Below are 26,842 nucleotides of genomic sequence, written 5' to 3'. Positions count from 1 at the left end.
GGAGAAAAAAAATCTGCACTGGGTGATGAACACTTCCCATTCTAATAGCTCTCTCTCAGGGTTACAGGTAGCTGAATCCCACATAGAAGATATTTAGAATCTTCCACTTTAAACGAGGTACAAAGAGACAAATTAACAACCACACTGACCACAACAATAACTTTATTGGAAATTAATTTTAATCAAGAGTCTTTTTCTTTTTTACAAAATCAAATCTTGATTACAAAACAGATACTTAAGAAATACCAAGTGGTCTCCTAATGAACACAAATGAGTAAATCGGTCAATTAGATTTCAGAGCTCATAGAGCTGAAAACACCAACTATGCAGATGGACAAGTAAAGTTACAATGTTTGCTCTCCTCACAAGGTTCAAAATAGGTTTTTTTTTTTTTTGGTGTTTGAAGGCAAGTTCATTCTACACTGCGTCTCAGTGAAAAACATTCCGACTGTATGTACAAAAAAGGATCAGAGATGTTAAAACGGCCAATGGGAGAGCTTGACCGGCTAGCTGTACATGACACGCCCCTTTATGATGCATGTTCAGACTTAACCAACAGTGTAACTTATGTACAGATGCAGTAACACTAATGAAGCCTGGCTTCTGACATCAAACTTTTTTTTCCTGAAAGAAAAGCCTCAAGAATTACGGGTGTTGGGAAAGGGAATTTATTCTTCAAACGGCTTGGAGGATTTAAAAAAAAAATAAAATTAAAAAAATTAAAAAAAAAGATTGTGCCGAAATTTGCTACTCAGGACTGGAGAGCTGACAATCCATATGCTTCCAACTGTCAAGAAAAAAAAAAAGCCTTTCAATTATGTACAATCCAAAGCAGTAGGCGTTAGACCGCGGCGGTTCTGGCGGCCGAATCATCGCCGGTTGGGCATCAGCAGCTGAGTGGCGGTCACGGAGTCGGGGAACAGGTTGTGGTACGTGGGGAGGGGGACGTACGCGGCCGTGATCATCTTCCCTGCGAACGCAAGAAAGAAACAGTTTTCCTCGGGTTAAAAAAAAAACAGCACGGAAAATGAAACCACGTTAGAATAAAATTTGAATATTATAAAAACAAGCCGTGCGGAGGGCTCGGGGATTTAAGGGGCCGTCGTACCTGCGAACCACCGTCCGTGCAGCGCGTTCACGGCGGCCATGGCGGCGGGGATGGTCGGACATTTCACGTACACGTTTCCCTGAAAGGAAAAGCTCCACTGTAACTACACGGCACCGACTCAACATTCATTACACTGAACAGCAGGGATTACCAATAGCAGGTCATTTGTTAACTACATGCTCACTAAAATAGTATTCAGATGATCTTTTTTCACCGAACAGAAACAACAGTAGGCTAAACTTCAGATGTTCGTAAAATGTTTATTAAATTTGGACTGATATCTTCAGTGATCATACTGCAAGCTATCTCTAATAACCTCACAATGCTAGTGATTGTACATATATTTTGTAAAGCAAACAAGGTAAGAGATGACAACTTATTCGCTTCTGTACTGATGTGCCAGTTGTTTTCTACACAAATGCCACAATTTGCACTTCATGTTCCAACTCTGAATTTATGGAAATTAGATACATATTCCTTCACATTATTTGCATTAGAAAGTCAAACAAGTATCCAAATACTCAGTTCGTTTGCATCCGCACTCAGGAGCAAAGTTCTTACTTGTGCAGAATTCTTGTCGACGTATATGTGCACAACCCCGCCGTGTTTGTTGCATTCTTCCATGACATCATCTTGAATTTCAATGTCCCAGCCAGGACCATCTTCCCTGAGGGGGGAAAAGGGGAAAAAGTGACCCTTTTATTGAGAACAAATTTTGTCCTAGAGGTTAGAGGCTCAAGGTTCTCCATACACCAACTTTCATAGCTTCTTTCAACAATAATCTTATCAGGAAAAAAGAAAATTAATAATAAAAACATCATTATAACAGCTACTTCTGGCTGGTTATTCACTCTTTCACTTCTTTCTAGTGTTAAAAATGACACTATAATGGTTTTGGCCTTGAGTTTCAGAAGACTAACCTCAAGGACACTAGCAAGGACATAACACAGAATCGGAAGTGGCAACACCGCATTGAAGACGGGCGCTTCAGTAACGGTTTCAGTACTTACGACTGAGGGTTGAACATATTTGAGAGCTGAAAGCAGTGTGTGGCGATGGGCTGGGTGGGCAGATTCAAGGGAGTGTTCACATTCATGTTCATGTTCAGGTTTAAGTTCAACGCTGGGTTCATAGCAGCAGCTGAGGAAAGGAGAGACGGTCAGAATTTTACAAAAGGGCCTGTAGCTCAGTCACACACTTAACTGGCAGGACACACCCCTCAGTCAGACCAGGCTTGCAAACACACCGCACTCAGCACAACGCTTGCATTTCTCATTTCCTCTTGATGTTTCGACACAGTCTGGCAACTATAAAAAAAAAAATCAGCATTTGCAAAACAACCACAATTCAAACCAAGACAACCACCCGGAATTGTTTCCAAATAAAAAACGGGGTAAATCTCATGCCAAAGCCAGCGAGCAATCTGGGTCATTAGAGAAAGGTACCAGTAAAGGAAAGTTCTTGTTTAAAACCAAAAAAAAAAAAAAAAAAACCCCAAAAAAGTTAATGATTGGTACTACATGCGTGAAGTACGAACTACATTCACCTTCAGGGGGCTGAGTCAACCTGGCTTGTAAATCTACGGATTAGAAGAAAGAAATTGTTAAAACGTGCACCTCATCTGTATGAAGGCTAGAGCAGCTGTGTTGGATAGGATGGAATGAAAGTGCACGATGGATGGATGATTACATTTTCTCCATTTCCCTCTCAAAACCAAAAGGTCAGAAATGCAGGTTATGACCAGTACTTTTACATCAGCTTTGGTTACTAGGTGGGGTTTCTCCAGATGGGCTTACTAAGCAGTAACCTGGGTATTACAAAAAGAACAAAAAAAAAGAAAACTGTCAAAAATAAATGAAAATGTAACTTGGACAGCATTGTGAAATAAATTTGTGGAAAGCCTGGTGATGCTACCAACTGCCATGTGAGCAGAAAGGACTCCATTATTCATCACCGCGTAGGTGATTTCAACCAGAACCGCCAGAAGACTGGCGAAGCTCAGAAACTTGAAGTTGGACATAAGTTGCGCTAGGCACTCGCTGAATGGTGGCTAGTGGCCACAGCCCTCCATCCATCTAAACCAGCACTTGCAGCAGAATGCACAGTGCTGCTGCTGCTAACGCCATCTCTGGCAGTCTACAGTACAGCTTTGGAGTCGACCAGAACTCTGGAAACCAACAGTATATTGCATCGATGTTGTGGAAATCTGGTTGTTTAGTCTTCGTTTGGACTTTTGGCCGCGAGTCGCTTTCTTCAGTATGCAGAAGTTACACCACGAGGATTTCCAACAACTGCACGGCAGTCGGAATTAAATGGCAGAATGCTGGTACGTGCCCCTGGCATAGAAAGCAAAAGTCAACAGAAATGAATGAACGAGCCCTACAGCTTCAGGTGTACAAGCATGGACTGCAATGGGAGAAAAGCAGCTAACTAATGAATGACATCACAGACGATCCACGGCAACAGTTGTCACGTAGCGGACGACAGGCTCGTGTGGACTGACCCGTCACAGCTGCCATGGCTCCGAAAGGTATGGACCCGCTCATCTGCAGAGCCTGCTGTGCTGCAGGGGGGATCTGCAAGCCCGTGCCTGTGAACAAACAAAACCGCACGTGAGGCGACGCAGCACAATACGCATCATCACAGAACTCCGCATGACACTGCGGAGTGCCTTTCAGCGGTCCGTCTTCTTTAGCCTACAACATTACATAAGCGTGCGTGCAGAGAAATACAACATGGGCAGCCAGTCAAGTCACAGGAATAGGCCTATGCAACAGCTGGCACCATGGGGAGAAGGGCCCAACAACAACGCCTGACACACAAAACCAGGTGTTGGTTCAATTGCTAGGCAACTTAGGCAGCGGTCTGCCCACAGGCCGCTGCTCCCCTTTTAATGTTCCCTCACAGAACTTGTGTTGAACCAGCAGTGTCCTTCAATCCGCAAGTCAATGACCCTGGACCATCGGATACCACACTGCTGATCAAATCAGTTCGTATCGATACAATTCTGAAGCAACAAAGTTTTATTCTGCAAAATGAACTCTGAAACATTTTAAATTAACAAATCGACAGCCGTACTTTGATTTAACTTGTAAAGTTACAGCCATTTTGGAATTTCAAAAGAGCCCCATTCCCACACGGTTCATAACCCTGGGTCTGCTGCATTCGTAGAGCTATTTAAATAATTGTATCACTGAACGTCAACACGTTGGCCATTTCAGATGACGTTGAACGTACAACTCTTGGTTGAGTTTCAGATAACATTATTTGCTCTGGTTCTGTAAAGATAATTTTATACTTAACCCAACAACAAATCAGATTTCTGCGATATCACGGATCGAGTGCTGAAGCTGAAAGCTTCTTCAGACCGTACACAACAAGCGCTTTCCCTGCACATGCTCACCTGTGGCGCACCGCTACAACATCAGCACGACCACAGGTAAACAAAATAATGGCCAGCAGCATTTACTCAGTAAAGGCGCGCTCGTGCAGTGTCAGTTAGGAGAGGTACAGCGCACGGGCGTGTCTCAGGCTCACCTTCGGCCAGCCGGGCCATGAGCTGCAGCCGGCCGGTGGTGCCCAGGTCGATGCCGGTCCTCTCCAGCTCGTCGCTGTCCAGGAAGGAGCTGGCGGTGGACGCGTCCGTGCGCTCCGTCACGTGGCCCACCTTCATGGGCCGCCCGGCCAGCTCGAACCCGTTCAGCTGCTCCAGGGCCTTCTTGGCGCACTCGGCGTCTGCGAACTGAGGCGAGGAAGGAGGAGCGAGCTTTCAGTCCCGGCACATCGCACCGTTACGCAAACCGGGATGGCCGGGTCACGCTCGACCGCCACTTACCGTGATGAAACCGTATCCTTTGGACCGCCCCGTTTCGCTGTCCATCATCAGCTGAATGCTTTCGATCTGAACGGACAACGGAAGAGACAAAATTCATCAGAAAACATCGGGCCATCAGAAACAGAGAAACTTTATTGACGACACAGACGAACGTTACGGGGGGTGGGGGGGGGGGACCCTTACCCTCCCGAACGGCTCGAAGATCCCGCGCAGCATGTCCTCGGTGATGTTGAAGTGCAGGGAGCCCACGTACAGCCTCATGGGCCCGGCGCTGCCCTTCTGCAGGTTGTTGGCCATGGCGGCGGCCCTGTTCTTCTCCGCCTGTCCCGCACAGAAGGACCCGCGTCAGTGAGAACACACACTCTTTACGGGGACGCGTGCGATACCGAGCGGAGGAGGGCTCACCTGCGAGGCCTGGACGATGATGGGCACGCCCAGGAGTCTCTGGCCCGTGAGGCCGATGGCCAGGGGAACGGAGGTCGCCTCCACAAACTCGATGTAGGCGATGCCCTTTGACCTCCGGGAGTTTCTGTCCGAAATCATCCTCACGTCTCTCACCTGGGAAGAAAAAGCAGCCAAAGCCGGTTAAAAACCAGTAACACCAGATATACAACCTGCACAACAACTACTTTTCAAAGGATTAAACGTCATCAAGAATACACTGACCGTAGGGCGCGTTCTGTTCTATCCCTGGTCTTAAGATGGGTCTACTCTATACTTGCAGCAGAAACAACCTTTGGCTAGTTCATACACTAAATTAAATGAATCAAAATGACACGCTTGCAGAGAAAAGGAATCCTTGCCACTACAGTGTGCACACCCCAACTGGCCACACTAACTGAGATGTTCAGACACCGACGTCAATGCAGAGATTGCCCGCAATTGGTCTAAAATATCACGAATGGCCACACTGCCATGTTTGATTTGAGAAAGCAACACACTGTCCGCCAACTGCACGGACGAACATACCATCTTCACTTTATTTTCTATCCTTTTTATCCACAGTGCTAAAGTGACTCCTATATCATCCTGTAATCACGGCTGACTGAAACCCTGCGGATTGGATACCAGTGCTTTAACAGAATGAGCCACCCAGAAGCCCCAAAATCTCCCTCTGCAAAGGGACTGTCGACTGTTCTTGGTATCCAGGGATGTGTCCGAAACCAAGTCCGACCATTCAGTCGAATGCAAACACGTTAGTGCTAATCGATTACCATGAAAACCACACCCCTGGATACTAAGAGGAGTCCACAGCCCTACAAAGAAAGCCATACAGCCAGCAATAGCATGGTGCAGAGCTCTGGTGTTTATAAAGGCCAGACTTTTATTTAAAAACGAGTAACTAAGTAAGTGACTAAGCTCAATGAATTATATTTTTCATTCTGCACATCTGCGTTTTTTCTGTTTGGTTTGGCTCTATTCAATCTTGCTTGTGACTTTCCATCCGAACAGAGCTGGTTGAGCAGCTGTGTGGGCCGGACACGCCGGCATCACAGGAGAAACTTACAATTCCCCGAACAGAGTGAGATGTACCCACGGCAACCGAAGACGGCAACAATAAGATAAGATTCCGCGGAACGCACAGTTCTCAGGCTAACTCTCATAGGTTTGCAAGTGGTTCTCATCTGGCTGCATGAGTGTGTTCATGATAATGGCTTTGTGTGGTGCCTACACTGTCGGCAGGCGCACGTTCTGCAGAAACAGAAGGAGCCACACGCAGCAAACTGCTGTTTTGTGACAGGCTCCGCCTGAGGCAGGCTGAACCCAATAATTAGCCAATGTACCCCCCTACAACAAGTAGCATTTAACATGGCGCGGTGAGAGGGGACATTTTAAGAGAAGGCAGGGAGGGACCCACCTTTCCCACGGCTGAGAAGAACTCCTCCAGGTCGCGGGGGCGGATGCGGGCGGCCAGCTGCATGCAGAAGACGGTGCGGGCGTCCCGCTCCTCCGGGGTCAGGTTATCGATGGGCTCCCTACGGGCAGAGTCACATGTCAACAGCACGCTCGGAAAAACAACGGCGCGCGCACACTGAGCGCGCTTTTGGACAAATTAACCGCTGTTTTTGACGCAGTCAAACCCATGCGGTTGGTGTCCTGAGTGATTCTGAGAGATGTTTCTGTATGTCCTATGTGGAGATACAACATGAGGAAAACACTTAATGGGCGCTTCCACTGGGTGGAAAACATGAACTGCAGAGAACTGGAAATGAATAGCATTTTGTTTTCTTTCAGGTTTCAAAATCAAAGTTTTTTTTCTTTTTTGTTATTTGTTTTAAATATGCCGAGGCCTTGCTTCAAAAAAAAACAATGGAGGCGGGAACGCTGGTATCGATGGCCCAATGGTTCTAAAACCTCCCATTTTGAAAGTGTGAACATTTCTTGGTATGTAGGGATGGGCTTTTGTTCATGGGAGCTAACTTGTATTCACACCTTTTCATGCAGCCGAATGCCTTGGTTTCAGACCAGCGACTGTTAAAACCACACCCCTGTATACGGATAAGTCAAATGTCTCTTCAAAAAGGGAGAAATTAATGCCAGACAGCCAGCAATCCCAGGCCTCAGCCTTTTAAAATGCAAATAACAAAAGCAAGAAATGATGAAAGAGGAACCAAACCAAATGTGCTGGTAATTCCTGAATTTTAACTTATGCTTCATGTATATAAATATATTCCTTTTTACCTGACTGGGCTCTTGTCTTTCTTGAACGGGCTGCGGCTTCTAGACCTCCTCCGGCTGAAAGGAAAATTCAGCATTTACGTTTGAAAAACACGTACAGAGTGAAGCATCAAACACCGAACAGCAACTACCCACACAAAAGACAAGAAATTGTAGAATAAAAACCTTAGTTTGATGGCTGGTGGTGGGCCAATCTTCCCCCTGGGACCACCGTTAAATTTCGGCCCAGAACTGCGATTGAAAACAAGGTTGATATCTCAGTACCTACGACTACTATGGACTTAGTCAATGGTGGATTGACTGCAAGCTGCTCTCCGGTGCTCTGTAGCAGTTTGCGCACAGTTCAGATTACACATTTCTGAGCGGCTGTGGCTCAGAAAAGCCCGTTTCCCAATTTACACAGCGCTAACCTCCACGCGCTCTCATCTTGGCCAATCAGTTTGTTGGAATAACTTTCAACCTTGAAAATCTTTCCAAAGACAAATGGACAAATTCATCACACCAATCTAGATTAGATGTGAATGTGATTCATACCCACAGGTTAATGTCCCCTAGAACATCTTAGCAGTACACAAAGACAAGCGCTCTAGAGGTGTTGAACCACACACAGGACAATAAATTTAGAGGAAGGATTTAGCGGAGCACTGACAGCAGATCTAGAGGAAGTGAGGGGGGAACAGACAGCAGATCTAGAGGAAAAGAGGGAGAGCAGACAGCTCTAGAGAAAGTGGGGGAGCAGACAGCAGCTCTACAGGAAGCGAGAGAGCACAGACAGCAGATCTAGAGAAAGTGAGGGAGAGCAGACAGCAGATCTAGAGGAAGTGAGGGAGAGCAGACAGCAGATCTAGAGGAAGTGGGGAGCAGACAGCAGCTCAACAGGAAGTGAGGGAGAGCAGACAGCAGCTCTACAGGAAGTGAGGAAGAACAGACAGCAGCTCTACAGGAAGTAAGGGAGAGCAGACAGCTCTACATGACTACAGGAAGTGAGAGAGCAGACAGTAGCACTGCAGGAAGTGAGGGAGCAGACAGTAGCACTGCAGGAAGTGAGGGAGCAGACAGTAGCACTGCAGGACGTGAGGGAGCAGACAGTAGCACTGCAGGACGTGAGGGAGCAGACAGGAGCACTGCAGGACGTGAGGGTGCACAGACAGCAGCTGTAGAGGCAGTGAGGGAGCAGACAGTAGCACTGCAGGACGTGAGGGTGCACAGACAGCAGCTGTAGAGGCAGTGAGGGAGCGGACAGCAGATCTGAGAGTGACGGGGCGGGAGCGATACATACAAGGGGCTCTTGCGGACTCGGTAGCGGCCGCCGCGCTCCCGGCTGCGCGAGCGGCTGCGGCGCCGCTCTTTGCTGCGGCTGCGCTTCTTCTCGCGGCTCTTGCTCCTCTTCGTGTCCCGACCCTTTTTGCGGTCCCGACTTTTGCTCCTGCGCCTGTCGCGGCTCTTGCTACGACTTTTACTCCTCTTTTTCCTTACGGGGCGAGGCACCACAGAGAGGTTAATCAACACACAACACGACAACACTTACGAAAAACCGCCTAGTGCAATACCTAGGAAACCACATGGACCTTCGTTTTTAAATCGCCTGCGTTCAGTCAGTGCTGCCCAAACTTGGTCCTCGGGAGCCCCAACCGTGTGCTGGGGTCTTCATTCAAACCAAAAATGCAATTACTCAAGCATAATGCACTTTCAATCAATCTCTATACAAATTATCGATTCACAATCAATTACCATCTCACACCATACTGTGTATGTATGTGTTTATATAGGTGGGTTTGATTGAGAGTTGCCCAACGGCTGAATCAGCTTTGCCCTAATGCAATACGCCGAGGTGGGCCACGGAGTCTGATTCTCAAAAATGACTGGTGGAAAGCAGGAAGGACACTACAGTAATACATGTCTAAGTGTTCACCTTTGGATCACAAAACAAATGGATGATTAACAGTCTATATCCTACTAAATTCAGGCAAAAAAACAAAATCACTGAAGCAGCTTAAAACGTGTTTCAAATGATTGGTCAAATCAAAAACTAGCTGGAAGGCATAGCTTCACACACACACAGGGTCCTCTTGGGCGACCCTGCGGAGGGACGGTACTTACTTCTTACTACGCTCCTCGTGTCCGTTGGCACTACTGGACCTGAGCTCATCCTAAGCGGGGTCGATAGAAGAACATCATGAGGACGAAGAGGTAACATTTCAAGTCGTCAGGGTAACGGGGGGATGGGAAGAGAGAATACAAATGCAATCATTTAAAATGTATTCATATAAAAGTTTTACATTCTAGACAAACTTCTAAAATGGGGTCCTTTTAAACCACTGTGGTCTTACTTCACCTTTGTCTCTGTCCTCTTCTAACACATTCGTAATCAGTTAACTCATCCAATACTCAAGGTCTAGAAGTGGTTTTTAAATGTAAAAAGATTTAGCACGCTACAAAAAGCCATGTTTCAGTGAACATTTGGTCAGCAACCCCATCCTCATCAGTACCAAGGCTATCTTTGGCTAAGATCAATGTGGCCATGCTAGCAGCCAGCTGCTAATCGAGTTCCTGTGGTGGATGCCATTCCAGTGATCTTCACCCATTTTCGTTCGTGGACTGTAAGAGTTCGATGCCACCTCTGTCACACATCTCGCCCTGAAGCAAACAGGGATTCACACTGCTTAGTAATGTCGGCTCCCAAGAAAGTCATGTTAAAAAAAAGTCAATTAAAAAAAAAAAAAGAAATAAAATCCACCAGTTAAACCTCATCAGAGTCCCTAGTTCGCAGCCAGCTGCATGGAGATGACCTTTGCTTTTAACAGGGGGAAAGTACTCCCATGGCTGAGAGGACTGATATTAAAATGCATAGGAAACCATGAATGGAATGATATCTCTATGAAAAATTATCTGCTACATTTGAATTGTGTGGAAGTGTAAAAAAAAAAAAAAAACTGGTGTCAAAGCATGCAAAGTTACTGGATCATCTTGGATCCAAAACTACTTAAAACCATCACAATGTCAAAGGGTTAAGAGACAGTATTTACGGTTTTAACGTTAGACCTGGCCCTTGGTGACTGGCATAAACAGCAACAGGACCAAATCACCACTTACAGGCCTCATTGCTCTGAGAAGTATACACAGAATCATGAAACAAAATCTACAGAAGACAATTTAGCACATTTACGGGTTACAAAATGAAAGCAGAAAGGCATGCAGGCATTTAGCCGTAACTGTACTAAGTGTAGCTATCTCCATACCTGAAGGATCTCTGCCACACTACTTCTGCTGTAGATTTCAACAAAGAGCTAGCCACTACATAGGAAGTAGAAACCACAATGGTATCACTAGCACCTCCTATGGAACATCTGAATACTGTCTCCATGGTGTCTCTTTCCGGTTAAGAGTGGTTGTCATCCACTGAGGTTACCCTGTTGCTACCAAACAGGTGCCAGGATGCTCAAAGAGGAGGCTCTTTTTTTTAACCTAGGGGACCACAGTACATCAATACATTGCGCAATTACTACCTTTCTGTTTTGACAGTTCACACTGGAATTCATGGGAGTAGAGGTGAGATATCGTTAGGCAAGTCTACAAAAAGAGATAGATGGGCGTTTATTCATAATTCTGAATTGAAACTACTGCAACACATCACAAAAAAAAACATTGAATTCAGTTTGCCATAAGTACAGGGGTCTGGGAACGAGGTGGCAAAAGACCAGCAGATTAATGTGGAGTGCACTGAAACAAACCCTCCATTTCTCCTAAAGGACACTCACCTTTTTGAAAGGAGCCTCAAGCATAGCTTCTATATCAAAGTCGTCCGCCATATTGCCGTTGGGCTGAAGGACAGAAAAGAAAAACAGCATTGCATTTATTTAATGCAACAACTTGCACTGCAATGTACTTCCATTTCATTATTACAAACAAGAGAAATGGCAGAGTACCGCAAAGGCATACAACTGATCCTACGTACAATGACTTAAACGCCATGATTCAAAAACATTCCTGTGTTACAGTTTACAGCACAAAATCACTTCAACTTCTGGTGTTCCCAGGCCCATCACAAACGTGCCCATACTACTGTGGTCTGGTCAAATCCAACGTCGCTGAAATGTCGGGCCATGGACTGTAGTTAATTTTAGAGCCTTTATTTAGAGAAATACATAGCTGGGGCGACTACCCAACGCAAGGTAATCCCCCCCCTCCTCCTATGGACGTCCTAGGCCGCATTGTGTGCATTTGACTAGCTAAGTTAGCCAAATACGTTAGTCTAGTTACTGCGTTTCATGTTAAGCCGGTTTCAAATCAACTGTAAAAGTTGACCTGCAAATAACTACAGCTAACGTTGGACCCAAATTAACTAACTAGTTTATGATATTTTGCGTATGAACTCATGTTTCTAGCTAGTTACAACAAAACCCGGTTTTGATAATGTTAGCTACCTAGCTAAGTAACTTACGTTACCTAAGTGGCGTGTCAAGCTTAAAGTTTCAATGTGATAATTATTTTTATATCAGAGGCATCATATAAATTAGTTACGAGCCAACTGTTAACCAAATTAGCAAACTGACGACATCATGTCGACTAGTCTAAGCAGCAGCCAACATTAAACGTTTGCGCCACATTAGCTACCGTGTAAAGGTAACTAACAGTAGCCCAACAATATCAGATAATCAATGGTCTCTTATCACAGGGTTAGCGTTTTCCAAGAACAGTCGACCTTTCGAAATAGCTAATGTTAACACACGTAGCGTCATCTAAGTTGGCCACTATTTAGCCATCTACCCAGCAATTGGTATCAGACAACTCCGACTGTGCGTTAGATAACTATACTTGGTGAAATGTTGAAAGCAGGCCCGGTAGCTAGCTAACATTCGCTAAACTCTACTCTAGCGCTACTCTATCTTTAGCTAGCTAACTAGCATTAGCAACCAAATGAGTTAGGAGAGTAGTCTGAAAGGCGGACCTTGATAGCAAAATATCAGCTAGTATACGTTTCAATTAAAGCACAGAAAATTTGTTATCATTGGCTCTGAATAATTTAAATTACTGTAAACATATTACCTCAGTATCCAAATGTAGTTTGCTGTTTTTATATCAATGTCTTCCCAACAATTTTGTCTCGAAGTACGCCGTTCACTAGGCCTTTCTTAACGTCCTCCTGTTTTCTTCTTCCGCTTTACAAACTGAAATGACGTAGCTAGCCAGCAAGCTATGTCTAAAATTGTTTAAAATAAAACAATGCTAAAGAAAGTACCGCGTTTAATAAAACAATCTAACAGCACGTTTAGTGATTTAAAGCAATAGTTGGTTGCCGCGAAGTTCAGTTCCACAGACAAAATGCTTGTCACCACTTTAGCCCCTGCGTTCAACCAAAATGGCGCTTGTATACAAGCGAGGGGTCTCCTGGCCGTTTGTGTAGGGGCATCATCTCGATAGGCGTGAGGCGACAAAAAACCGCGAGATTGCTTGAGAGCACAAAGGCACGGGCTGCGTTGTTACAATGTCAAGACTTAATTGCATTTCTAGCATGATGCCCAATATATTCTAGAAGAACCCTGGACGTTTTTGTGCGTTTAACTAAGGACTTAGGAAGTGTTGAAAACAACTACATATTTTGTATACAAAATATGTTATCTCCAAAATAGTAATATTTCGACCTTTATTTCCCAAATGTGTGTATCATTATCAATTCCTCTATAATGTATTTATGTTTGCAAGCTACTGTTTACCACTTAGGCTAATCAATTCATTTATGCGTGCATTTCTTTTTATGCCTCTTGAAATGTAGCCTAATCGTTTTTGGAATGGTGCCACCATTCAAGGTGCATGCAAACATATTATGTAGGCTACTAGATATCTGATGTTCTTACAAATACAAAGCTCCAGCATTTATTTATTTATTTGAGGTATGGTAGTAATGTCAAGAAGTGACCTTCAATTGGAGATGCAAGACCTCATATAAACGTCAAGACACTAGCATAAAGATCTGTAAGCTATAGGTTAGCAGAAAATTTTTTCAGATAGAAACATTGAGTTAAATAGAAACAGAATGGTAATTTCAAAGTGGTGGGTTTTGAGGTATTTGCAGAAATCAGCCAGTGAATCTGCCTTCCTGCCTGATTGTGGAAGGTCGTTCCACCATCAGGAGGCAAGGGCTCTGAAGAGCCAGGGGTGCGAGGAGTGGTATATTACCCTTGAAGGGACGAGACAGCCAACTGGCTGGAGAATGCTGAATGGACAAGCCCGCTTGGAGCGTATTGTTTGATTAATGTTTAATAAGAGCGAAGGATGCCAGTGTGAGAGATTTTAATTGAATGTAGGCAGCCACCAGGAGCCAGTGAAGGCCTGGTGCTCAAAAGTGCAGGTGTGTACTTGAGCAGTCGCAGCACGGCATTACAGTAGCCAAGCTGAGAGATTACAAGGAGGTGTGAACGGAGCTGTGTACCCTCTTGGGCTAGGAAGGAGACCCGGGAGACAGTGTTTGTCACAGCATGGTCAGAGAAGCCCCGCTGATCTAGTACACCACGGTTTTTAGCTGAGCAGGAGGAAGACATCATTAATAGCGTTTGAAGCATCTTTCTGTGGTGACCCCCTTCCTGGAAGGAGCAGGAGTTCTGTCTTCCTGAGCTTCAGGTGGCGGGTGGATCTCCAGAGTGCAAAGTACTCGTTCTAACTGTGGACGACACTGCCGCCAGTCACGTGTCTACCTGCAGTGCTACCGATCGCAGCGCTTGTACAGTTGGGAATCAGTCTCAGACTGCGGTGCCCATCCATGCACTAGACCAGCGCCGTATTAGGGTGAGCCACCCAGCAGGCCAGGATTATTATTTTTAACAGGCGGTTTATCTTCATGAGGGGCATCAGCTTTGAAATAGTACTGCGATGCAAAAAAATGATGGTGAGCAGCATCTGGTCTTGTAGGCAATTTAATTGGTTGAGCCATGAAACTCCGCCATAGATAAACATTGACTCCATTAACTACATTAGAGTCTCACAGCAAAGCCAGCTTTTCAGCATGGCTGATCTAGCTGCTCCAGTTTTATGGCAACAATTGATCAAACAGCTAATGACAAAGATCCACTGAACTATGCCTGACAACTGAGCCATGGTGATGTGGATATGGCAATGAGTTCTGGTAATTATAACTTAGTAAAGAAGGGAACCTGGTTTATTGAGTAAACCGAATAGAACTCTTTGAACTGATTTCAGTCGATGTTAATCCACTAACATATTTGTCATATTTTATTCTTATTGAAGTCAGGCGGTGATATAAAAACTTGTCTTGATTGACAAGATGTCTGTTGATAAAGATTTAAAAGCATAATGCAAATTACAATCGTCTACAGCAGGCAGTATTTCAGTGCTTGGAATGTGATGTACTTTTATGTTACTTTTCTCTGTAATTTTCCAAAGAAACTGCAACAGAGCACACTGATGAAGTATTCCTGCTGTACGTGTTTGTAGTTGAGTCACCCATAGGAAAAAAAAATCCTAGGATAAATGAACATCATCCCCGGCAATTTGACTTTAAAACTTGCTGTGGAAACTGGAATTTGACTTAACAGCTACTGCCCTATATTTACAAATTTGTCTGTAGAAAATTCACATAATTCACATAATCTATTAAGTTAATATATCACCAAAATAACATAAGCACTGCAGTTTTGTTTTGTATGGTAAGCTTAGTCATCATGACAATCCCAACTATTCAACAATGTGTCATGTGTCCACTAGGGGGCCCTGTATTTGTGCACATTCACACACTGTCCAGCATAGTGCATCTCAAATAATTGTAATTCAATTATACAAATCACATAAACAAGTAAATACGCACACACAAACACATGCGAATTACATAAATACATAAATATGCATACATAAAATCACATGAACAAGTAAATGCACACACACACACACACACAAATCACATAGACAAGTAAATACACAAAAACCCACCCTGTCAGAAAGGATATTGTAGGTCATTAAAGCTGCTGTTTCCCTTGTGAGGTCCTAAACTAGTTTTGCTGTTTTATTCCATTTGTTCCATAATACACAGCTCATTTCAATTCCAGTTGTTCTCCTGCAGCCTATGTTCAGAGAGAGGTGAGTAATATTATACATGACAAGTTTCTAGTCTGTGTGAAAAGAGGGTCTTCGGTCTCAAGTGCCACTTCTACCTACTGCTTGATGGGCTTTCCACAATGTGAGAGGGAGACAAGAGAGGGAAATAAAAAAACTTTAAGTATACTGAAAAAAGGACACTGAATTGATTTTCTTTTGGGTGTTTCAGACATCAAACGGTACATGCGTTTGACAAACAAGAAGACATGAACGACAGTCTCTGCAGCTGTACAGATGGAGACAGTGTGTAAGTCCTTAATAGTGAGTTTAACAGATACTGCTCTTCACACACACACACACACACACAGTGTTCTCACTAGTTATGTAATGTGTTTCCACAGCTACCCCTATCTGGCAGAAACAAATACCCCGCTATGGCATAAACAAAACTGGGAATAATAGCGGCCTCTTCGCTTGTAGACTTTGAGTTGTATTGTACCCCTGTAAAAAGCAAGACTGTTAGTTCTTCTTGGAAAGTCTGCAGTGATAATCGGGGTGTCTCAAATGTAGCAATAACAGCTACCAGTCTTCTGTAATTAGAAACAGTGATAAGGTATGGAGGGGCAGTGGTGCAGTGTGTAGCACTGTTGCCTCACAGCGAGTCCTGGGTTGAAATCTGGCCTGGGCCTATCTGTGTGGAGTTTGCATGTTCTCCCCTTGTCCGCATGGGTTTCCTCCGGGTACTCCGGTTTACTTCCACGGTCATGCAGGTAGGCTAATTGGAAACTATAAATTGCCCATAGGTATGAGTGTGTGACTGAATGGTGAGTGAATGGTGTGTGTGCCCTGCGATAGAATGGAGGCCTGTGCAGAGTGTATTCCTGCCTCTCGCCCAATGCATGCTGGGATAGGCTCCGGCACCCCTGTGACCCTGCCCAGGATAAGGAGGTATGGAGAAGACAGATGCATGTAATTAAACTTAGCTCACATCTGTTTTTGGATGATCTCCATTAACAGCACCATTGGCATCAGTAGCCTGTCAATAAACAGTTGAAACAGAAACATTAAAAACAATTCAAACATTATTATTTTTTCAGTTTTGCTGAACTGCAGATGTAAACACTTTGTGAGACCTCTGAAAACAATTATTATTTTACTATTTTCAAAAGACAGAAAGCCCTGTCAATGTCAATGCATTGCAATTGCAGTTCCAAGGAACAGATATATCATTAAAATTGGAGCAGGCAATATCACATACTATAATCTGCAATGAGCAATGATTTGACAGTGATTATTTTAATCATATGCCAAAAGATTCAAATGTGAGTAAGACGTTCTGGCTAATTTTATTTGTATAAAAGCTTTCTTGTCCAACAGAAGGACCTACATGTTTATGAAATATCATAGTAAAAATAATTTTTTATAAGTATCTTGGCTGAAGAACCGTTAAGGTACTGCTCAGAAGGTTTCAGATTGAGCCTGAGAAATTTTATATGCGGTTCTTTAGCCAAGTTTGTGTAATCCACTCTTCCTGTGCATAATTTCATCGGAGACTTCGGCAGTACTGAGTAAACAACATGTGAGCATAATGTGTCACTGCACAACAGGGGGAAAAAAAATGTGGAGGGAGCACATTTGATGGGCCCTCCCAGATGCAGCGTTCTGGAGCGGAGCCACAGCCCGGAGCCCTGTGTTTGTTCAGCAATGGAAATTTTGTTTTCAATTAAAGGAAATTCTTTGTTGTGCATAATGCGCAGTGGAAGGCCCTTGTGCCTCAATCTTTCAGATTTTGAACGGGATCCAGTTAAATGGAAGGTCATGGGGAGTAGAAAAGCAACAGACCACATGCAGAAGATCGCTGGGGACACCCCATTCTCTGGTCAAAACGTCAAAAGGGGTTAATCTGTTGCAGAGCTGTGATCGGAGCAGTTGGATTTTATGGGAAAAATGTTCTTTGCTTTGTGTTTTCTTAAAGGATGTGCGGCCTAATGTGCCATTTTAAAGACCCTGTGCATTCATCATTTTTAAATATATATTTTTATATATGTTAAATCTACATTGAAATATTAAATGAATCTTTTCATATCCTGAGAGCAACAAAGATATTATGTTATCCACTACAGGAGGAGTTGGTAATGGTCCTTATGAATCATGCTTCTGATGTAAGCAGCATAGCATTCGCATTTCAATCAATCAGCGGCACGACCATCTGTCTGACCTCCAGCTCTCCTGTTTGGTAATGACATAATTACATTAGAAAAGGAAATTTCATTCTGTTCCTGCTTTGAGAAAAAAAGTTTAGTATTCTTGTTTATCTGCAGCTTAATGAACATTTTGAATGCAAGAAAAAAACATTATTGCATAAGGTCTTTAATAGTACTTACCCCACATGGGTTTTGATATTCTTCCTCACTAACACCACTGATGCAATAATGCAGCATACAGGTCCTAATCCACAACTGATGGGATCCACTAGAATACTCCATTGAAGACATGTAAGAAAAACCTTAATGGAAATGTATTCTACTGAGAATATATTGAAATAAAATATTTTATTAAGATATCACAACAGTTCACAATATATGGCCAAGTACATAAATTGCTGAAATTGCTCATTTCAGACATGGCAATATAGTGCACACCTGCACAACATACTCATCATATTTTCAAAAAAAGGCAACATATTTACACTATGTTATGGCAGATTCCATTTCCATATGGAAATACTCCATGTTTGATGTAATTAGGTCATGTAAAAGTGAGAATATTCAGCATGACTTGTTAAAATGTGTAAGGGAAATAATACGCTGCGTAAGCAGATTCAGAGTGGCTGCACTGAATTCTTCAGCATGGATGAAAGACACATTTCACCTGGATTAACTAATTATCACCACTCTGCAGAGCACTCCCAATTGGGGATCATTTCTATCACTTAAATCCCCCTCATTCATGTTACACGTACCTCCATCCAGCAATTACTGTACTTCGTATCATTATTTTGACGTTGTAGCTTGTCATGTCTCCTAGATTTGACTAAGCATAAGTTAGGTCAGAGAGTAATGTTTATAGTGTGAACTGGACTTAATGTGTTCATGGCTATGAATAACTGTTGCAAAATAAGTATTGTACCTTATCGGACCTGTGTTTTGCAGTTGTTCCAATGACCTTCGGTATGCACTTATTGTACGTCGCTTTGGATAAAAGCGTCTGCCAAATAAATGTAATGTAATGTAACACTATCAGACGTTCAATCGCTGAACTGCAGCAACGTCAGGTGATTTGTGGTCAGCTGGAGTCGGTGAGAAAGTCACACTTCGCAGGGGGATGAGCACAGTGACGTGATGCGGAAAAGCACTGCACCTTACGCTCTGTCCTCATAAGGCATGGTCGCCGTGTTCGTGTCCTACAGCACACCACAAGGACAAATTCCAGCTCATTTTCCCATACAGCACCGTACACAAAGTCCATTATTCAAACTGTACGACAAGAAATACTTTCCCCCACCGTAAAGAAAACAGCTCCTGCCTCCACTTCGGTACTTGCTACTACTGCAAACATTTCCCATATTGTTATGGTGATAAATAGGGCCCCATGAAATCGGGAACCACATTCAACACAAGGCCATAATTGTACGGGAGAGGCGAAGACACACCATTCAGGCTACAGTCAGATTGATTTACTGAGAGCGAGCCGTACGCTGTGTCCAAGGCTGTTTGGTGAAGTCAGTCAGTGTTCGGCATCTGAGGAAGGGAGAGGGCGAGATGTGGGCGTCTGTTTTCAGAACAGACATGTGACCTCATGTGGCACTGTGCAGGGGAAAATTGAGTTCTCCAAAGGCTTGTTTGGTAGTAGAAATTTGCCAGTCAACTGCCGTTTAGGCCAGTGTAATTCTCAATTCTCAGTTTAGTTACTCTGCTATAGTTTCTCTGAAGGCAAGATGATGGCGACAGTTCACAGGTTACCTGGGCATCCTCTTTTTCCCAAACATTTCATCTTTTGTGACCGAGAATATACATCCAGACAGGATTTCTAAATTCCTAAAAATGTCCAGTTAGGTTTCGCTCGTTCCGCAGACCATATGTAAACTAACTAATAGCCTAGTATTGCTATATGTTCATATTGCCCGCCCACCCCTGTCCTTGTTTTTTGTAATGTGATATATGGGCGCCCTAATCGTTAAGACAACAGGATACAGGGTGGAGCTCCACACAAACATAGATATTGAGGGTTGTGCACTCTGGTATAAATGTGCCCTTGGATGTGATGTAAACAGCCAGAATTACAGCATAGAGAAGGACATATGATGTTGGCCTTTTCAAAACAATTCCTATGCTGAGTCAAACATCTTGATGAGAACATCACACTTCAGTTCCACTGAGGTTCATCTGAGAACCAGGATATGGAGTGCTGAACCTTTGGATCGGGTTCTGGAGGTGACCAAAAAACAAAAAAACAGCCTGCATCTACCCTGGGGCATTCTATGGGATGTTCACAAAGTCTAGTCTGTCTGTTAGGGTTCTATTGTAGCTCTGTCTGTAACGGTTCTATTACAGTACTGTACTTTAGGGTTCTATTGTTTGGCTGTCTGTTGGGGTTCTATTGCAGATCATCTTCAGGCAGTCTGTGAGTGAATATGAATTACAGGGACAGATTCACTGGCCAACAGTTATTACTTGAAGGTAGCACTTTATGAATTACATGCACTGAATTAAGAAAGAGTTTAGCCGAGGTGTGTGATGAGATCTGTAGGGCAGCTGACTCTTGAGCCGTATATGCATCCCATCCTGTGGGCGGGGTTGTATCCCTGTCATGGCACTTTCTCAGCTGCAGTCCCTTCTCTAGCTCACTGGTAACCAGCCCTGTTCCTGGAGATCTACCGTCCTGTAGGTTTTCATTTCAACTCTAATTTGGCACACCTGATTCTACTACTTAGCAGCCCAATGAGATCTCTATATGTTTAATGAGGTGTGCTTTGTTAGGGTTAGAGTGAAAGCCTACAGGATGATAAATCTCCAGGAACAGAGTTGGTGACCACTGCTCTGGCTGTTACTCTCTCTCATATGAATGGAGGGCCGTCTGACCTGCTCTCCTTTGAAAGACAGACGTTTTACTTCAGGGGGTGTAGTTCAAAGATACATTAACAATAGGGCTGGAAAAACTGTCATATTCACAATGAACTGAGAAGAATATGCTTTTGCAATATTAAAGCTGTTAGTCAGTGCTTGAAGTAGGGTTGCAAAGAAAATGTATTTCTGTTCATTTCTGTGCAAGTCACTAAATGTATATTCATTGAGAAAGATATTTTAAAGAAATATAATTTTCTGTACAGACCTCTGTGCTACCTAAGCACATATTTACCTTTTAGTTACCTTTTTGCTTAAACAGGGAACAGGGAGTACAGTTTCAGCAATCTTTCTGGAATATTCATCACGGTGTATTTTCGCATGTACACACGCATTATCTCTCGACCTTCATGGCATGTGGTCCCAATCAGACTGGTGCTTTACAACTGTCTGACAAGCACAAGCTCCTGCTATGTTGAGTCCTGAATGAATATGTCGGCCTTGTGTGTTTGAATGAATATTAAATGTTTGAACTGAAGTACCCTCCTTCCTGGGCCTCTCATCCATGTGATGTGAATGCTTTTCTGACAGGGCTTTGGTGCAGCACAACACTAGTTTTTGAATTTTGAATATGTATGCAAGAACAATTGCACCCAGAAGTAGCCTTCCACAAGAAAGCATCTTTCATGATGACCTGCTTTACCCACACTGATACTTCTTTAGTCCTCATGTTGAGAGACAACAAGAAGACTCCAAAAACAAATGCTACACTTAGAATCAACTCTAGATCTTTTGTCAGCTTTCTTCTGCATAAACTAATGATGCAATGACACACAGCTCGCCAAGAAGCAGTTGAGCCAATTGTATAATTATTGGTCCCCTAAAATGGAGGATCTATGAGGGCTGTAAATGCAATGCAGTTCACCCGTGATAGCTGACAGTCCGCACCTCATATTCATTTCATTTAAAATCCAGTGTATTGTGGGTACAAAGCCGTGAAACAAAAATTGTGTCACCATCCAAATACTTTTGGATTGGACTGTACAAACATATACAAATTCTTTTAACACCTTGGAGAAACATGAAAGAACAGCAGCTGTAGTCTTTAATGTACCCTTCAAAAAGTTTTTTCCCCTTACTTCCTGAATGTATCATGTTTTTACTAGGTAATAAAAAAAATCTTGTGTGGTTTTATTGTCTCGTTATCTAGCAGTTCAGCTGCATGCTGAAAACTGCAGCCATTTTGTTCTGTCCAGCCTTGCTTCATGGAAAACACATGTAGTCATGAGAAATTACCATCACAAAAAGATTTATCATTGAATGCAAGGTTGCTCTTTTTAAAAATATACTTCCTGCAACCTATGTTCCTCGCTATTTTTCGCTACTGAAATGTTATGAATGCCTGGAGATGTAAAAGCGCTTAAATGTCATTCCAAAGGAAAAAGTTTGGCGCAAAAAAATGAAAGAAAAGAGAAGGCTTGGGGAGCAAGTTCATTACTCATCTTTTTGTCTCATAAACTTTATTGCTGCGTTTCTTTGGCTTTAATCTCATTCTTTCCGTTGCTCCCCACCTCAGCGCTCTCTCTCTCTCCCCGCTCCCCCGCCTGCCAACTTTCCATAATTAGGGCTCCGTCTCCCCCAGCTCTGCGAGCGCGGGACGCGCGGCCAAATGCAGGCCTCTCTGGGGGGATTTGGACAGCGTAAACACAACACACATCTGGAGGACTCCAGGTCCCTGACACTTTACAAGAAGCAGGCCGGGCGAGCAAGCGAGCTAGCGAGCGAGCAAGCCCCCGAGGAAGACTCATCTGCCTTCCCCGCCGCAGCCTCCCCCGCCTTATTCACATTTTCCATCCCGCGCCGGAGCGCCGTCGGTCACAGGGACGTGATGCAGCGCACAGAGCCCTCGTAGCCCCCGCCCCCCCCCCCCCCGAACACTCCCCCGTCTCCCCAACCTTCTTAAAAGAAAACACGAGTGAACGCTTTTGCAAAACATGGAAAGACACGAAGGCGTGAAAATTTTGCATTGACTTCAATGTCAGTTTAAAGAGTTCAAAGACTCAGCTGTAAAAAAAGCCTTAAGACAGTTGCGGCATTAAAAAAATTATTTTCTATTAAAATGTCGCCGCGGTTTACGTTTTCCACATGCTCAGTTTTGCCAAATAACATCCTATTCCAAATACTGAGGATTGATTTATAGATAAAAAAGGTCCATTGGACATAACAACAAAGGTTGAAGAAAAGATGTCCCATAAAATTAGCAGAAGCAAACTGTTTGGTCCAGCAGGTTGGCACTGTCCGTTGGAGGGGGCCGTGAATTATGGGAAATCCCCATGAGCATTTCAAACAGGAAGTCCCACAGAACCCCAGAACCACAGACCTGGGAACAGCCTGGAGAGCAGAGCAGTGTTTCCTGTCCCTGCAAGTAATAAACCAGATGAGAACAATGAACGAACCGCCACAACCCCAGGCCCTCTAACCACGCACGCCTCTTTACCTTCGCCAAGTGAAATCCTGGATTATTTAGAAGCATTGCAAGCAGGTGGCTTTGTATAAAACACCAGGCTCTCAGAATAAAAGTACGTGCAATGAAAGAGCTGGAATTATGGGAGAATCAGAGTTTCCACACGCACAGCTACAGTACAAAAGTTACTGCACATCTTATTCTGATAACTGTGGCTACACGAATCAAATTTCTCTTCTTTCCATGTACTTCAAGGTTTCTTTATTTGTACCCAAGGGCAAATTTATTATTTACCCCAACTTCATTGATTTAGATGAGCTTTTCTCAAATCAGTATTGTGCCTGTGTATGTGTGTGTATGTAAGCACACATGTACATGTATGCATGTGTATCTCTGTGTGTGTGTGAGTGTGTTTATGCAAATATTCACACACACTGTATAAACACACACACAATCACACATAAACATGTACACACACATGAACCCATAAACATATATACACACTCACACATTTAAACCCATAAGTGGGCTTATACACTTGTACATCGTTATGTGTGAATATGTGTGTATGTTTATGTGTGTGAATATGTGTGCATACAGCTATATGTGTGAATGTGTAATGTGTGTTTGTACTTTTATAAGTGTGAATGTGTGTGTTTATATATGTGGCTGAGTGCATGTAAGCACACTTGTGTGTGCATGTGTGTGAGAGTGTGTGTGCACGTGTAGGCTGTATTGGTTTGGGGGAAAGGTTATGCATTCTTTCCATTACCCAAACCAAATCAATGTGCTGAACCTCCAGCCAACAGTCCCTCCCCCCTCCCTGGCTGTCACAGGCAGAGTGGAAAGAGTTGACCCTGTCAGTGCAGCAGGCGTGCACACACACACACACACACACACACACACACACGCACTCATACACTCACCCTCACAGACACACACACACACACACGCACGCATGCACACACATACACACACTCACTCATACGCACACACACATTCAAACAAGCACGCACACACACGCACACACAAACACACACACACCGACGATGAAAAGAGGGAGAGAGAAGGAGAAAGAGAGAGAGAGCAAGACAGAGAGAGAGAAGGAGAAAGAGGTTATATATGAAAGAAACACAACACAGATCTCAGCCCAGCACCAACACACCCATAGCACTCAGAAGATTATTATAAGCTCCCCAGTGGGTCCCACTAATGAAATCATAACACACTTATATTCAACATCAGTGAACTGTGGATCACACTGAGATGGCAGAGTAACTGCAATGTTACAGGCTTATCACAAGGATTACAAGTGAATACTCTAGTCAGGTTGAAGATCCTTTGGGAATGCAACCAAAGATTTTCTATAGTAATGCAATTATCAGCTCCTCCAATCTCTGCTTCCTTATTGTCAGAGGTTCCCGTTGATAACAATGGGTTTCCTGCTCTCCATTAAACATTACGTGCTACATTATCAATATCTATGCCTGACAAGGTGAGGCAGACCTAATGACAGAACATCCATTGCCATAGGTGTTGCCCATGGCCCCACCCCTTCATGAATATTCATAACATCTATCCAATTAGAAAATTTCACCTTCAGCAGTAGAGACATAGCAGTCTGAATGCAGAGGAAACTGAGGATCTGATTGGTCTCCAGTCTGATTTGCTTCTCAGTTCATTGGTCTCCCAGGCCCAGCTCCACCCTCTCTGGCCTCTGGCAGCTGTGTGCAGCTGCTCTGGGTGAAGTGGAACATACTGGTGAAGATACATAAAACGGTTGTCATGAATTTGCTATCAGATTATTTGGTTTCGAAAAGGTGTTTTTGAGCAGTGTCACAGCACTATATCTTTTTGTATGGTTAATTGAGAATAGGGCTAAACAGATGAGCAGTTTATCTGAAATGATGTGGTCGATACACCCTTAGAGCTTTAAAAATAGAGCTTCAACGAGGCAATGCGCTCTGTTGTGTATGACAGGGCCCGGCACAATCTGCAAAAGACACAATGAAAGGCCAGCAACACCCTCTTCAGTGTGGAGACTCGAGAGCATTATCATGGAGATTCAAGTGGTGAATGAGTTCTAATCCCAAGAGGCGTGTCAGTTAACCATTTCAAATGATGTGATGTAATAAGTTTCATTTATGTAAAAGGTTAGGCTTGTGTCTTTTTTCTCTTCTGCACTGAATGTTATACAATCAAATAAATGGCTGGCCAAAAAACTGTGGTAACATTTAATTGATAAGCACTCAGATTAGAACTAAGTTCTTCTTCATTAAGACCACTGAATGCACTGTTTTTAATTCTAGCAGAAGCTTGTTTTGTAATATGGATTTACTATCCATTTTATTTGCCAGAGAACATAAATTGAAAGTTATAACTACAGTTTAAAACTCTGTATAATGCATCAGTTCAGATGAACATAAAGGCAATTTTGTCTGTGTTTCTTTCTCTGCAATGTTCCAGTTTTCACACAAACACCAAAGAAAATAATTAAACTTTCAGCACGGCCTGGACTTACCAGACAGCAAAATGGGATCATTCTTGTATGTGCTATATAAAAGTACATGCAGAAGACACAATTTAATATGACAGGTAAACCCAGTGAAGACATCCAGCTTGACAAATTAGAGGCACGTCTTAAAGATATAAAGGCCTGGATGCCCCAAAAATTCATCTATTTGTGCGTTCAGCAAAGACTGAAGTATTGGTAGTAGGCCCCAAATCTTTGACAGGTAGAAGTTATTTCTATGTGCCATGAACAACATCGTAACCCAATTCCATTTCTGTACTCTTCCCGGGGGCTTCTTCCCCATCACCCCACCCTGGGTTCACAGACCTCTCTGGCCCCGACTCTCTCCAGGTTCTAACACACACCATGGCACAACCTGAATGCTTATGTTCTTCTGACTCACCGACTAAGCTGTTCTAACCTCTGCTGGCTATTTAAATTAGACACGATAACTAGTAAACATCAGTTTAAACTGATTGAGGGGGGAAAAGGACCTTAATATACATGTCTTTGCTTGGCTATTACCACCACTGATTATTTTGACAGACTCCCCGTTACTTCCCTATGAATATATAATCTAACTTTAACTACTGACAACAGGCCAGCCAGTGAAGAATGGGCTTCCTCCAGAGATTTCTCTCACCAGGGATGTTTTCCTTGCTTCTGTTTTTGTGTATTTTTACTTTCCACTGATGAGTGTTTTTACCTCACGTCCTGGTTTTTCTGGGGATCAGGCCCAGTATTTCCCAATTTTCACCATTCTAAACCTCACTACCCAGGCAAAGCAAAATGAGTGAGTCTTCCAGCAAACTTCTTCCTGCTCTGGACTAACCATCTAAAAACGCGTTAAAACAAGGAAACTGCTTGACCACCTGCAACCTACAACAGAAAAGTACCAAAAACAAAACATAAACAGACAACAACATGTGGTAGCAGACAATTGGCACACAAAAGCAAAGGTAGTCTTAAAAAGGAATCTGAATCAAAAAGGAATCTCTCAAAAAGCCCCCCACAACTGAGGTGTCTTCAGGCTTTATCCAGCTGCCTTTTGGTTTGGACACAGGTGCGCATCGTCAAGTAATCAAGCCCCAATCAGCTCCACCAGGATTAAGACATGCACGCAGACTCACAGAAC

The 26,842-nt window shown here is 43.5% G+C and overlaps 1 protein-coding gene and 1 long non-coding RNA gene across 6 annotated transcripts; both read right to left on the bottom strand.

Annotated features, from left to right (window-relative positions):
- Positions 1–144: 144 nt before the first annotated feature.
- rbm39a (RNA binding motif protein 39a) lies at positions 145–13,000 on the bottom strand. Of its 5 annotated transcripts, XM_035387588.1 has the most exons (18): positions 12,669–13,000; positions 11,381–11,443; positions 11,129–11,192; positions 9,723–9,772; positions 8,902–9,093; positions 7,788–7,853; positions 7,626–7,679; positions 6,802–6,919; positions 5,349–5,501; positions 5,127–5,264; positions 4,944–5,009; positions 4,646–4,850; positions 3,612–3,698; positions 2,655–2,687; positions 2,119–2,248; positions 1,670–1,775; positions 1,109–1,187; positions 145–970 (listed from the first exon to the last, which is right to left on the bottom strand). In XM_035387588.1, the coding sequence occupies exons 3-18, from the start codon at positions 11,159–11,161 to the stop codon at positions 870–872; spliced, it is 1,611 nt and encodes a 536-aa protein (XP_035243479.1). In that variant the 5' UTR covers positions 11,162–11,192; positions 11,381–11,443; positions 12,669–13,000; the 3' UTR covers positions 145–869. The 5 variants fall into 5 exon arrangements, with proteins under 5 accessions (XP_035243479.1, XP_035243477.1, XP_035243478.1 ...); XM_035387586.1 differs by lacking the exon at positions 11,129–11,192; XM_035387587.1 differs by lacking the exon at positions 11,129–11,192 and having other exon boundaries at positions 2,119–2,245.
- Positions 13,001–22,844: 9,844 nt separating this feature from the next.
- Positions 22,845–26,721, bottom strand: LOC118211733. Its single transcript, XR_004762074.1, has 3 exons — positions 26,351–26,721; positions 24,793–24,953; positions 22,845–23,150 (listed from the first exon to the last, which is right to left on the bottom strand). It is a non-coding gene; the product is annotated as an uncharacterized LOC118211733 (long non-coding RNA).
- Positions 26,722–26,842: the final 121 nt, after the last annotated feature.

Source organism: Anguilla anguilla, chromosome 13 (genome assembly GCF_013347855.1).
Source record: "Anguilla anguilla isolate fAngAng1 chromosome 13, fAngAng1.pri, whole genome shotgun sequence".
Taxonomy (NCBI): Eukaryota; Metazoa; Chordata; class Actinopteri; order Anguilliformes; family Anguillidae; genus Anguilla; species Anguilla anguilla.
Note: the sequence above shows the minus strand (reverse complement) of the source record. Positions and strands in the feature narration are given on the sequence as shown.